At 39.9% G+C, this 13,855-nt stretch overlaps 1 protein-coding gene across 1 annotated transcript in view; it reads left to right on the plus strand.

Moving 5' to 3' along the window:
* kmt2ca (lysine (K)-specific methyltransferase 2Ca) overlaps nt 1–13,855 on the plus strand; it is a 403,624-nt gene that overhangs the window by 230,923 nt on the left and 158,846 nt on the right. The window contains exon 6 of the mRNA XM_087987768.1: nt 9,323–9,468. Within this exon, the coding sequence (XP_087843894.1) occupies nt 9,323–9,468 (146 nt within the window). The remainder of the gene's footprint in view (nt 1–9,322; nt 9,469–13,855) is intronic.

Consider the following 13,855-nt stretch of genomic DNA (forward strand, 5'->3'; position numbering starts at 1 on the left):
GTTGTGTTAACATTTAGGCACATTGCTGTGCTCTGGATAGTGTTTATGCTGTTTGTACCTATTTTATCTGAGCAAATAAGTTTTGACGCACTCCTCTCTTGTAAAATGCCATGTAAAGAAGCTTTAAGGACTGAAGGAGATGAGTCGCTTGCCACAAAATGGTTAGTCTCCCATGTAATTTAATAAGCACAGTATCTAAATGACTGGTCCAGTTGATTTTCTGTTCATTAGTAACATCATGGTGGATTACTGGTAGATTCTACAATGCTGATGATACCATTGAATGGTATGGAGTGGTGATTAACCTCTCTATTGTCTAAGCTGATCATAACTGCAAGCAAGTTCAAGGCAATCAGGAGTCTAGATATTGCCCATGTCTTGCATGAAGACATGGGTCACTTCATAATTTGAAACGTTGAAAAACTTGTGGCTGAACAAGTCCCATCTGAGCCGACTGTATCACCTATTGTCTCCAGGATAAAAACAAGTTATCTGTCCTTTAGTCTTTGGTCTGCTGTACTAGGCAATGGGCCAGATGATTATATTGCTTTGCTGTTCAGTATTGATACTTTCAAGGAAACTGGTTAAATTTAAGATTTACACTTGTGCACAATGGCCCAGGTGGTGGAATGGATTAAGCTGGGTGTGTATAATCCTTGTTTGGTCTTCAGCTCAAGCAATCAGGGCTGCATACACCTTCATATCGCTTCCCTAAGCAATTTGCTATTTTCTGTGTAAATGTTGGAACGGAACTGAACCATATTTGTTTATTCTGACATCCTCTTCAGTTTTCAGTGATGTTGAAGTGTGGTGATGTAACCTGTTCTAGGAGCTAAACTGGATTTTGTCCAAGTCAGAATTCTAGCTCTGTCAGTTATGGTTTCTTAGCAATAATCAATTAAGTAGACCTTAGTGAAGAGTTGTGGGGGATTGTTGCTGATGTAATATGAGGAATTGGTAACAAGGAAGGGAATGACAGTAATGCAGTACATGTGATTTCTTTTTTGTTTAATTCAAGCATGGGATGTGGGCATGTCTGGCTCGGCCAGCATTTATTGCCCCAAGGGCAGTTAAGTGTCTAGCACATTGCTGTGGGTCTGGAGTCACATGCTGATCTGATCAGGTAATGATGACAGATTTCGTTCCCTGAAGGACATTTGTGAACCAGATGGGTTTTTCCCGACAATTGACAATTTCAACTTTATCATTATCATTAGACCCTTAATTCAAGATTCTTTGTTGAATTCAAATTCCACCTTCTACCATGGTAGGATTAGAACCTAGGTCCTCTCAAAATTAGCTGAGTTTCTGGATTAATAATCTAGTGATAATATCACTAGCCCATTCGCCACTGATTTAGCAGCTAAAATAATTTACTAGGTCATAGATTTTTTTTGAGATCTTAATTCTGTTTTTCTCTTCCTCTCTCCCCAGTTCAAACTCTTTTCAATCCACGCCTCCCTGGGGTAGTGCACTGGAAATCAAAACTTGCTATTCCCTCAGTTGTCACAAAGTTAGTTTATCAAAGTACAGAGTGCCCAGTTTATCTTTTGGATAGAGCCAGGCTAACCAAGACCACAGACCAGGTTACTGAACTTAAAAAGCACTCCTGTGTATGACAAATAAATAGTTCTTTACCTGTGATTAGCATCCATGAACCTAAAACACAAGATCTACCAGTTAAAACTCCCTACATAGACAGATAAATAAAAGATGGTGTTATGAGTGGAGGGAAAGAACGAAGAAACCTGTTCAATTATTTTAGCTAATAGAATTGTATATAGTTAACTTTGAGAACTATCTGCTTCTCTTTCTACCTGACTCTTACTGTCTTTGTCACTTATTCAGCTACTTACTACCTGATAGACTTGCTCATCCTCATACTCTTCTATACGATGATACCTTACCAACATGTTTATGTAACATAACCAATTCTTTTTCCTACAATCTGGGCTATTTATCAGATAATGTTCCTATCTTATGTGGACCACTGAATTTTGCTTTCAGCGATTCATCTTTCAAAGGCAACAGTGCTAATAGTTCATCTCTGATTGAAACATTCCACTTGTTGAATGCTTATCTGCCGATTATTACATTTTTGTTTTTAAGCTTTGTAATGCTCTTTTGCTATCCTGTATATTCCAGAGAGTCTTCCTAGAAACATGGAGACGTAATCCAACATTGATGATTCATCTTTTTGGTTCCAGCATTTTTCTCTAATCAATTTTAATGGATCTCTAACCTCAGCTAAAACTCAATTCAAATGAACTAAGCCAGTGGAATTGCTGATACCATAGTAACAAATTTAGGCCTTTGTCCCAGTCGTGAGCATAAGAGGTATAATTAGTAAGTTTGCAGATTACACCAAAATTGGAGGTGTCATGGACACCGAAGAAGGTTACCTTAGATTACAACAAGGTCTTGATCAGATGGGCCAATGGGCCGAGAAGTGGTAGATGGTGTTTAATTCGGATAAATGCAAGGTGCTGCATTTTGGGAAAGCAAATCTTAGCAGGATGTATACACTTTAATGGTAAGGTCCTAGGGAGTGTTGCTGAACAAAAGCCTTGGAGTGCAAGTTCATAGCTCCTTGAAAGTGGAGTCGCAGGTAGACAGGGTAGTGAAGAAGGTGTTTGGTATGCTTTCTTTTATTGGTCAGAGTATTGAGTACAGGAGGTGGGAGGTCATGTTGTGGCTGGTTAGGCCACTGTTGGAATATTGCGTGCAATTCTGGTCTCCTTCCTATTGGAAAGTTGTTGTGAAACTTGAAAGGGTTCAGAAAAGATTTACAAGGATGTTGCTGGGGTTGGAGGATTTGTGCTATAGGGAGAGGTTGACCAGACTGGGGCTGTTTTCCCTGGAGCGTTAGAGGCTGAGGGGTGACCTTACAGACGTATGTAAAATCATGAGGGGCATGGATAGAATAAATAGACAAAGTCTTTTCCCTGGGGTGGGGGGAGTCTAGAACTAGAGGGCATTGGTTTAGGGTGAGAGGGGAAAGATATAAAAGGGACCTAAGGGGCAACATTTTCATGCAGAGGGTGATGTGTGTATGGAATGAGCTGCCAGAGGAAGTGGTGGAGGCTGGTACAATTGCAACATTTAATAGGCATTTGGATGGGCATATAAATAGGAAGGGTTTGGAGGGATATGGACCGGGTCCTGGCAGGTGGGACTAGATTGGGTTGGGATATCTGATCGGCATGGATGGGTTGGACCGAAGGGTCTGTTTCCATGCTGTCCATCTCTCTGACTCTATGTGGGTATTTGTGATAGTGTGCCTTAAACATGATTTTTGAAAGTGTTGTTTACCGATGATATGCAGTTGACTGCAGCTGTATTACGCCCAAACTGGAAGTGAGCTCATGGGAAACTTCAGATGTAAAGTCAGAAATTTGATGGGACTGTCTCTCATTTGCTAGTACATAATGAGTAAAAAACAAAGTTAAATTTTCTACGACTACCTCTGCTGTCATGTTCCTTAAAGGAATAGCTTCTGACTTGGGTCGCCATATCCGCAGTTGTAAGGGTATGCTGATGACCTGCTTTCATTTTCAGTAATAGAGTTATAGAGATGTACAGCACGGAAACAGACCCTTTGGTCCAACTCGTCCATGCTGACCAGATATCTTAACCTAATCTAGTCCCATTTGCCAGCACTTCACCCATATCCCTCTAAACCCTATCTACTCATATACTCATCCAGATGTCTTTTAAATGCTGTAATTGTACCAGTTCCACCACTTCCTCTGGCAGCTCATTCCATACACGCACCCTCTCTGTGAAATGTTGCTCCTTAGGTCCCTTTTATATCTTTCTGCTCTCATCCGAAATCTATGCCCTCTAGTTCTGGAAGCTGACTCCAGGGAAAAGACCTTGTTTATTTATCCTGTCCGTACCCCTCATAATTTTATAAACCTCTATAAGGTCACCCCTCAGCCTCTGACGCTCCAAGGAAAGCAGCCCAAGCTTATTGTCAGTATAAGTTCTGCACTGATTTGCTTTTCTAAAATACAGCACCTTGCATTTATCTACATTAAAGCTCATCTGCCACTAATGGTCCTACATCATCTACTAACATTTGAACTGGTTGTCAAAGGCACTGGTTTGATTACCCATCAAAGCTTTCCTGCTACCTGTCATGCATGCTACATACTACAGAATACTTTTCGCATTCGAGACAACTGGACAATTTTTTCCATTGTTAAATAAATGCCAGTGTTGCATATGTACTGGAACAGTTTGGCTAGGAGGGTGTGGCAAGTTCTGGAGCAGAAGGCTTCAGTACTGTTGCTGTAATGTTGTCAGGGCCCACAGCCTTTGCAGTCTCCAATGCCTCCAACTGTTTTTTAATATCATGTGGAGTGAATCAAATTGACTGAAGACTAGCATCAGTGATGCTAGGAACTTCTGAAGGAGGCTGAGCTGAATCGTCCACTTAGCACATATGGCTGAAGTATATTGCAAAAGCCTTTCTACTGATTACTTGTCTCTGCCATCATTGTGGTTGTGAATATTTGTGGAACCGCCTCCTTTAGTGAATTGCTTAATTGTCCACCACCATTTACAGCTGGATGTGGCAGGTCTGTTGTGCTGAGATCTGTTAGTTGTATGATTGCTTAGCTCTATCTATCACTTGCTGCTTTAAGCTATTTGACACATGAGTTGTCAGTTTTGTAGGTGATTTAAATGTGTCCTAACGTGACCTGATTCCAGTGTGTCACTACCTCGAGTACCTGGTCTCTCTTGTATTTGTACCAAAGTCAAGTGCTGTGCTAGTGCCTCCATTATTTCTGACTTTGCAGCTCTGCCAGGCAATGCTGCCTCCAGTTTATCTGCCAATTCAATGAAATTGTGTTTTGAAAGTTTCCTTTAGACTGTTGAGGACACCTTGAGCCTCTTTAGAAAATCCTTTGCATTTCCAGTGTCATTTGTTATTTGCTCTTTTCTGGTGTTTCTCTTCCTCTGTAAGTTACTAATACTACACTCAAATCCTTGTTGTCGATATTTTAAATTCAGCCCTGACTAGATCCTGCAAACTTTTTGACTTACTGGGGTAATGTACTGGAAATCAAGCCTCTTATTCCTACATTTATCACAAAAGTTAAATTTTTTTCATCAAAGTATGCAAAATTTCCCAAATTGCCCTGGGTCTGACACATCAAAGGCAAGGTTTCAGAGACTCCCTACAATGTGGAAGCAGGCCATTTGGCCCATTAAGTCTCAACCGACCCGCTTAACAGCATCCCACCCAGACCCAATCCCATCCTATACCTGTATTTGCCATGGCTAATCCACCTAACCTACACATCCCTGGACACTATGGGCAATTTAGCATGGTCAATCTACCTAACCTGCACATCTTTGCACTGAGAGGAAACCAGAGCACCTGGAGGAAACCAATGCAGACATGTTTTCCTTCACTTCTCTCATCTATTGTCAATAATTGGGGTCCCAACGCTGATTCATGTGGTATGCCACTTAATGTATAGAAGATTGGTGCAAAGTATTTATTCAACATCTCTACCATTGCCTGGTTCCCTATTATTACGATCTTGCCCAGCCTTATTCGGTAAGGAGGCAAAAGTGAGGACTGCAGATGCTGGAAACCAGATTAGAGTGGTGCTAGAAAAGCACATCAGGTTAGGCAGCATCCGAGGAGCAGGAAAATCGACGTTTCGGGCAAAAGCCCTTCATCAGAACCTGCTGTGCTCATTTGGTAAGGGGCTTACGTTCATTCTAGTCTTTCTATTCTATTTTTAGAAAGTGAGCTCATGCTGTCTATTTTGAAATTGCGAGCTACCTCAGTTTATTCTCTTTTTTTGGTCATGTTTTTGACATTTTCGAATTTTATGGCTTACCACTGATCTCTGCCGTATTTTATATTTTTTCTTTGAATTTAATAAAATAACATCCTTGGTCGATCGTGGCCCATGTATCCCCTGTCTTCCTGAGCTATATCTTTATTGTGAGCTGTGAACTATTTTCTTAGACATATTTCATCAACTTTTTTTTTTCATGCTAAACCACTTGCCCAATCCACTTCAGCCAAATCTGTTCTTCTCCCTGTGTAATTATCCTTGATTAACAGTTGCTTTTGACCCAAGTTTCTCATCCTCACTGAATGCTAAATTATGTTATGTTATGGTCCGAGGGGATCTTTTACTTTTGTTTTTATTCATTCACCGGATGTCGGCATCAGCATTTGTTGCACATCCGTAATTCCTGAAAACAGTTAAAAGTCAACTACTTTCCTATGTGGTCTGGGGTCACATGTTGTCCAGATCTAGTAAGGATGGCCTTTTCCTCCAAGGACACTGGACTCTGAACATATCACGTGAAAGCTGCCCCACCAGAACAGTGCAAGTTTTCCCCCAATACTGACACCAGTGCCCCATGAACTGAACCCCGTTCCTCCTGCACAAAACTTTGAGCTACACATTTAAGTCCATGAGTTGATTTACCTTTGCCAGTTTGCTCGTGGCGATGGTAGAAATCCTGAAATTATTAAGTTGGAGGTTTTCTTTATTAATTTAGCTCCTAGCTGTTCAAAATCTTTCAGCAATCCTTTTTTTTAATCTTATCGTCGTCAATGTGGGCAGCAGTAACTGGAGTCGAGACTGGAAAAGCACAGCAGGTCAGGCAGCATCTGAGCAGTAGGAGAATCGACATTTCGAGCAAGAGCTATTCGTCAGGAAATCAAGCAATAACTGGATCCCTCCCACTCCAGGCCCCTTCACCAGCTCTGAGGGGCTTAATTTTATAAAGGATGGATAGCGTAGCTCTTGGACTCATGTTCACAGCTGCAGAGAACAGTATCTATGTTGTCCACACTAATGCTATATTCTTATTTCCTCCCACCACTTGAATGTGACATGCCATAGTTAATTCACTTATCCTTACTGCGGTCCCTAGTCTTGTCCACACAGCTGTATCAACTTTAGTAGTAAATTCCAATATTGGTGACAAACAAAACGAATGGAGAAAGGCCAAATATAGATTGAAAACATAAACACAAATTTGAAATAAAAGCAGAAACTGAAGAAAAGTCACTGGATTTGAAACGGTGACTTTGATTTTTTCACAGATGCTGCCAGACCTGCTGTTTTCTGTTTTTGACTAAATATAGATGCTTCCTAAATTGTAAAAGAATTGTAGTGCACTTAGCAAGGATGAATAGAAAGGTTAGGAAAATGCACAAACAAATGAGTAGGTTGTCGTCTGAGAATTAGAGCCAGGGTGCAGGTTCACTTCTACACAGGGTGGTAGATATTTAGAACTGTCTTCTACAAATGACAGTGGATGCTAGATCAGTTGTTAATTTTAAACCTAACACATGTACATTTTTGTTAAGCAAAGGTATTCCGAGATATGGGCCAAAGACAAGTGTTTGGAATTAGGCCATAGATCACCCATGATCTAATTGAATGGCAGAACAGGCCCAAGGGATTGGAATGTCCATTCTTGTATGTTCCTGCTCAGCCCTTGTACCTGCTGTACCATTTGGTAAGATAATGGCTCATCTGAATGTGGCTTGGAAAGCTAAAATTAAGAATCAAGTGAAAATTGTAATTGATTATTGAGTAAATCAGGAAGTCAATGCCAGACTATTAATCCAGAATAATGTTCTGGGGATTTGAGTTCAAATCCGACCATGATAGCTTGAATTAAATAAAAATATGGAATTGAACGTCTAATGATGACTGTGAAACTATTGTCGATTGTCAGAAAAAACAATCTGGTTCACTAATGTCCTTTTAGGGAAGGAAGTCTGTCATCTTGGTCTGACCTACACATGACTGCAGACCCACAGCAATGTGATTGACTCTGGGCAATTAGGAATAGACAATAAATGCTGGCCTAGCTAAAGAAGCCCTCATCCCATGAGTGAATTTTAAAATACAGTCAGTAGTGGAGGGAATGAATATTTGTAGATATGGTGCTAGTCTAATGGACTTTGTTGGTCTTGGATGGTTTCAAGCTTATTGAACTGCACTCATTTAGTGCAAGTGGTCAGTATTCTATCACACTCCTGATTTGTGCCTTTCACATAGGTCTTGTGAGTAAGAAAATATTCAGTGAAGAATTCCTAGCCTCTGACCAGCTCTTGTACCTACCGTTTTTATATGGCTAGTCTAATTCAATGTCTGGTCAATGGTAGCCCCATAAGATTTTGAGAATTGGATTCGGTGATGGTGATACCATGAATGTCAAGTGTCGATAACTTAAACTTCATTGAGTTGTTGTATTTCCATCATAAAATGTGAGAATGATAAACATGAAGTGATCAGTGAGTGTCCATTGTCTTATAATTAGCTCCTAATTGCCTCTTCACATTTGTTGAATCCGTCTTTATCTAGAAATTCCAATGATTGCTACAAAATTAAATTGAATTTATTTGTGCTTGGGAATATTTTGCCTTTTGATTTAAGTTTTTTTTTAGGAAATCATGGAGATAATCAGAAAATTTCATGATTTGGAGATGCTGGTGTTGGATTGGGGTGACAAAGTTAAAAATCACACAACACTGGGTTATAGTCCAACAGGTTTAATTGGAAGCACTAGTTTTTGGAGCTCTGCTCCTTCATCGGGTGGTTGTGGAGTACACGATTGTAAGACACAATTTATAGCAAAAGTTTACAGTGTGATGTAACTGAAATTGCACATTGAAAAATACCTTGATTGTTTGTTAAGTCTCTGATCTGTTAGAATGACCACGTTAGTTTCACTTCTTTCATATGTAAATCACAAAACTTCTTTTAAAAGTTACATTCTCAAGTTAACTTTAACAATTGGTGTCAACCCAGATACTGTGTTGAAGGTGTTAGCCCCCTGTGTGCTGTTGTCTGTGCCATAATGTTTAGACTGATTCTAATCTAAAAACTGAGTTAAATATCTTACATGGATTCATACAGTTTTTGATCAAAGTACAATGTAACTCTGCGAGTACAAATTCACCTCACAACCACTCGATGAAGGAGCAGAGCTCCGAAAGCTAGTGCTTCCAATTAAACCTGTTGGACTATAACCTGGTGTTGTGTGATTTTTAACATAAAATTTCAGGCTATCGACTGGAGGATATGTATCCACTGTTCAGATTATATATTATAAAATCCATAAATTTACTATATATTAAACATGCTTTGATTACAGGTCCTGGATAGTTTACAGCATTGGTTGTGCAGATTATACGTTATCTTTTCTAAATAGTTTTCACAATATATTGGTGTAAAATTAAAGCTTTAGAAATATGTTGAATCTTAAGCAAAAATAATTTTGAAATGCTTATGTGCTCAGCTTTTCATGAACTGTTTTGTATCAGGTCTCCTTGCCATGCTGCAATGCCCATCTCAACGTGTATTAATGTTCCAGTGGCTTCTGAAGAACAGACAAGCAGATATTGGGATGAGCTCACTCAAGTTGGCCTTCCTGATGGTATTGATGTCCAGGCCTTATTTGAGCCTTCAGGTATTAAAGGACTGTTGTCGTCCTAATAAATTGTTCTTCCTAAATAGTTATCTATTTCCTTATTAAAGGTTGTGATTGACTCAGATTCAAAAACCAGTTGTGACATACTCCATTTTATAACATTTGTGACTTTTTAAATAACTTCCCATTGATCTAGCACTGATAAATACATCCCATTCCAGCACTTCAGTTATCTACCAATCAGTGGAATTAATCTTGCACTGTTTCTTCCTAAATCTTCTAGAATTAATACATCCTGATCGAGCAGACCATTAGAAATTGGAACATGAGCAGGTCATTTGGCTCATCAAGTCTACTGCTCCATGTCTGTCCCACGTTGCTCGCGTCCACTTTCCTGTCCTTTCTCTAAAATAAAACAAAGAACTGCAGATGCTGGAAATCTGAAACAAACAAAAACGGAAATTGCTGGAGAAACTCAGTAGGTCTGGTAGCATCTGTATAGAGAAAATAGAGTTTACTGTTTCAAGTCCAGTTATACTTGATTCCCTAAATATACACAAGGGCTGTGTGGCATGAAGTCCAAAGAACCTCAAACTTCTGAAAAAAGAAATTCCTCCTTGTGTCTGTTTTAATTTGGTGTCCCTTTTCACTGAGACTGCCTTTTATTCTACACTCTGCAATGAGTGGAATCATCCTCTCAGCTTTTGCCCTGTCAAATCTTTGAAGAATCTTATGTGTTTAAATAAGATTTAAACATTCTTAAACACACTCATTCTTCCAAACTCGAGTGAATAGGTTGTTAACCAAAACTCGATAGTCATAGAGGTCCACAGCATGGATGCACAGGTAGTTTGGCCCAACTTGCCCATGCAGCCCAGTTTTCACAATTAAACTAGTCCCATATGTCTGCATTTGGTCTGTTTCCCTCCATACCTATCCCATCCCTGTACCTGTCTAAATTTTTTTTTCCCCGATCGCTAGTGTGGAAGCAGGTCATTCAGCCCATCAAGTCCACACTGACTTCTAAAGAGCATTCCCCCCCCCCCACCCCATCCTTGTGGTCCTACATTTTCCATGGCTAACCCACCTAGTCTGCACATGGCTGAACACTATATAGGCAATTTAACGTGGGCAATTCACCTAATGTGCACATCTTTGAATTGTGGGAGGAAACCTATGCAGATACGGGGAGAAAGTTCAAACTCCACACACAGTCACCCAAGGCTGGAATCGAACCTGGGTGTCCCTGGTGCTGTGAGGCACTGCTGCTAACCACTGAGCCACTGTGCTGCCAAGTTTCTTAAATGATGAAATTGTACTCACTTCCACTAGTACCTCTGGCAACCCATTCCAGACACTCACCACCCGCTGTGAAAAAATTGCCCGATTGGACTCTTTTGTATCTCTCCCGTCACCTTAAACCTATGCCCTCTAATTTTAGACTCCCTTAGCCATGAGAAAAAGCTATTGGCTATCAACCTTATCTATGCCTCATGATTTTATAGACCTCAGTGTCCTATGTCCAGGGAACCTGAGCCAAACCCAGACTATCCAACCTCTCCTTATAACTCAAACCTTCCAGTCCAGATAGCATCCTAATAAATCTTTTCTAGTTTAATAATATCCTTTCTACAGTAGGGTGACCAGAACTGCATACAGTACTCCAAACCTGGCCATACCAACTTCTTGTATAGCTACAACAAGATGTCCCAATTCCCTACCAGGGATCATCCTATTCAACCTGATCTGAGCTGCTTCCAGTGAAATTATATCTTTCCTTAAGTAAGAGGACAAGAACTACTGTCGGTACTCCAGATATAGTCTCATCAGCACCTTATGCAGTTACAGTAAGACTTTCCTACATTTCTACTCCAACTCTCAAGGGCCAGCATCCCATTAGCCTTCCTGATTACCTGCTTAATGCAGTTTTTCTCCATTTAAATAATACTCTGTTCTTTTGTTGCCTTTCGAAAACTTCACATTTTTCCCCACAGTACTCTGCCAACTTTTTGTCCATTTATTTAACCTATCAGTATGTCTCTGTAAACTGTTTGCATCCCTCACACAACTTGCTTTTCCACCTATTTTTAATGTCTGCAAATTTGGCGACAGTACATTGGCTTCCTCCCTCCAAGACATTAATATACATTGTAAGCAGTTTGGTTCCAGCACTGATCCCTGAGGGGCCCCACTGTTTACACTTGGCCAACCTGAAAAAGAACCGCTTTTCTCTACTCGCCATTTCCTGCTCATTAGCTAATTCTTTTTCCATGCCAAATGCTGCCTTCAATACATAGGTTCTTTTTCTTATGGTTTCACCTTTTGTAAGGTTTCTTGTCAAATGTCATCTTGAAGTCAGATCCAATACATTTACTGGTTTCTGTCAATCCAATCTAGTTAAAACTTCCTGAAAAAATGCAAATAAATTAGTCACATGATTTCCCTAACATGAATCTGTAGGATTAGATTTTGATTTTCCAAATGTGCTGCTATTACTTCCTTAATAATTAATTTCAGCATTTTTCAAATAATACATGTTAGGCTAATCAACCTGTAGTTCCTTTTTGCTTCCCTCCATTTTTGAATAGGTGTCACATTGGCAATTTTTCTAATCCTCCAGTACTTCTCCAGAATTCAACAATTTTATATAAATCCATCCACTATTACTGTAGCTACCTCTTTTAGAAATCTAGCATGAATGCCAACAGGATTGGGGACCTATCTGCCTTTAACCCTATTAGTTTGTTTAATACTACTCCTGTAGTGATGGTGACTGGACTCAATTTGTTTCATATTTTAGTATTATGGGATATTGGAAGTATCTTCCACCATATGCAAAATATCTATTTATTTCCTCTGCCATTTCACTTTCTAAGGTGCCTTTGTTCACTTTGACCTCTGTCTTCCTTTTTCCTTTATGAAGCTGTTATGTCCGTTTTTATATTCTTCACTGGTTTGCCCTCATGGTTTATTTTACGTCTCTTTATTATCTTCATAGTTGTCTTTTTTCTGGATTCTGAATTTTTCCTAGACTTTGGGGCTATCACTGACTTTTGCATCCTTATGATTTTTCTTTCAATGCTGATCTTAACTAACTTGGCTAACCATGATTGGTTTATCCCTTTCTCAGAATCTTTCCTTCTTACTGAAACATATTTTTGCTGAGAGTCATGAATTACCGTCTTAATTTGTGCCACTACTTGGTCACTGTCTTTCCTGCTAATTTATCCATCCAGTTCACTTTTTTTTTCTAATGCTATCCTCATCTAATTGTAATTATCTTAATTTAAGTTAAACAGTTGTTTCTGACCCAAATTTCTCAGTCTCAGACTGAAAGTTAAGTTCATCGTGTTATGATCCTGCTTCCTAGGAGATCTTTTACATTACCTGATTCAGGATAACCTGGTCTCTGGTTGGGTCCATGACCTATCACTTTAGGAATTTGTTGTCATAACTACCCTTTCTAATTTGATTAACTCAATCAACATGAGGATTAAAGTTACCTATAATTATTAGGTTCAATTAGGTTACTTAGATTAGATTACTTACGGTGTGGAAACAGGCTTTTCAGCCCAACAAGTCCACACCGAACCTCTGAAGAGCAACCCACCTATATCCATTCCCCTATCACTACAGGCAATTTAGCATGGTCAATTCACCTAACCTGCAATTTTTGGACTGTGGGAGGAAACTGGAGCACCCAGAGGAAACCCACGCAGACACGGGGAGAATGTTCAAACTCCACGCAGAAAGTTGCCTGAAGCGGGAATTAGATTAGATTAGATTAGATTACTTAGTGTGGAAACAGGCCCTTCGGCCCAATAAGCCCACACCGACCCGCAACCCACCCAGACCCATTCCCCTACACCTAACACTACGGGCAATTTAGCATGGCCAATTCACCTAACCTGCACATTTTTGGTCTGTGGGAGGAAACCGGAGCACCCGGAGGAAACCCACGCAGACACGGGGAGAACATGCAAACTCCACACAGTCAGTCGCCTGAGGTGGGAATTGAACCCGCGTCTCTGGAGCTGTGAGGCAGCAGTGCTAACCACTGTGCCACAGTGCCGCCCATAATATTGTTCTGTTTTTATGTGTTCCTATTATTTGTTAATTTATTCCTTTCCTATTGTGTCTCTAACATTTAGAGATCTACATCCTACTTGTGCCATTGTCTTCTTTCCCTTGCTGCTTTTACCTCCACCCAATGGCTTCTACATCATTTAAGCCTAGACAATCTCTCACAACTGTCCTCATGCCATCTCTTCTTAATGGAACTTTCCAATACCATTTCCTTCCCTCCAGTCTTTTAGAAAGGTCAAATATTCCTGAATATTCAGTTTCCAATTTGATCTCCTTGTAAGCATGTTTCCATCATGACTATGAGATCTTATCCATTTACTTCAATTTCTGCCATCAGCTC

The sequence above is a fragment of the Chiloscyllium plagiosum genome, unplaced genomic scaffold (genome assembly GCF_037043375.1).
Source record: "Chiloscyllium plagiosum isolate Xiang-an unplaced genomic scaffold, Cpla_swu_hap1 HiC_scaffold_5, whole genome shotgun sequence".
In the NCBI taxonomy this organism is placed as follows: Eukaryota; Metazoa; Chordata; class Chondrichthyes; order Orectolobiformes; family Hemiscylliidae; genus Chiloscyllium; species Chiloscyllium plagiosum.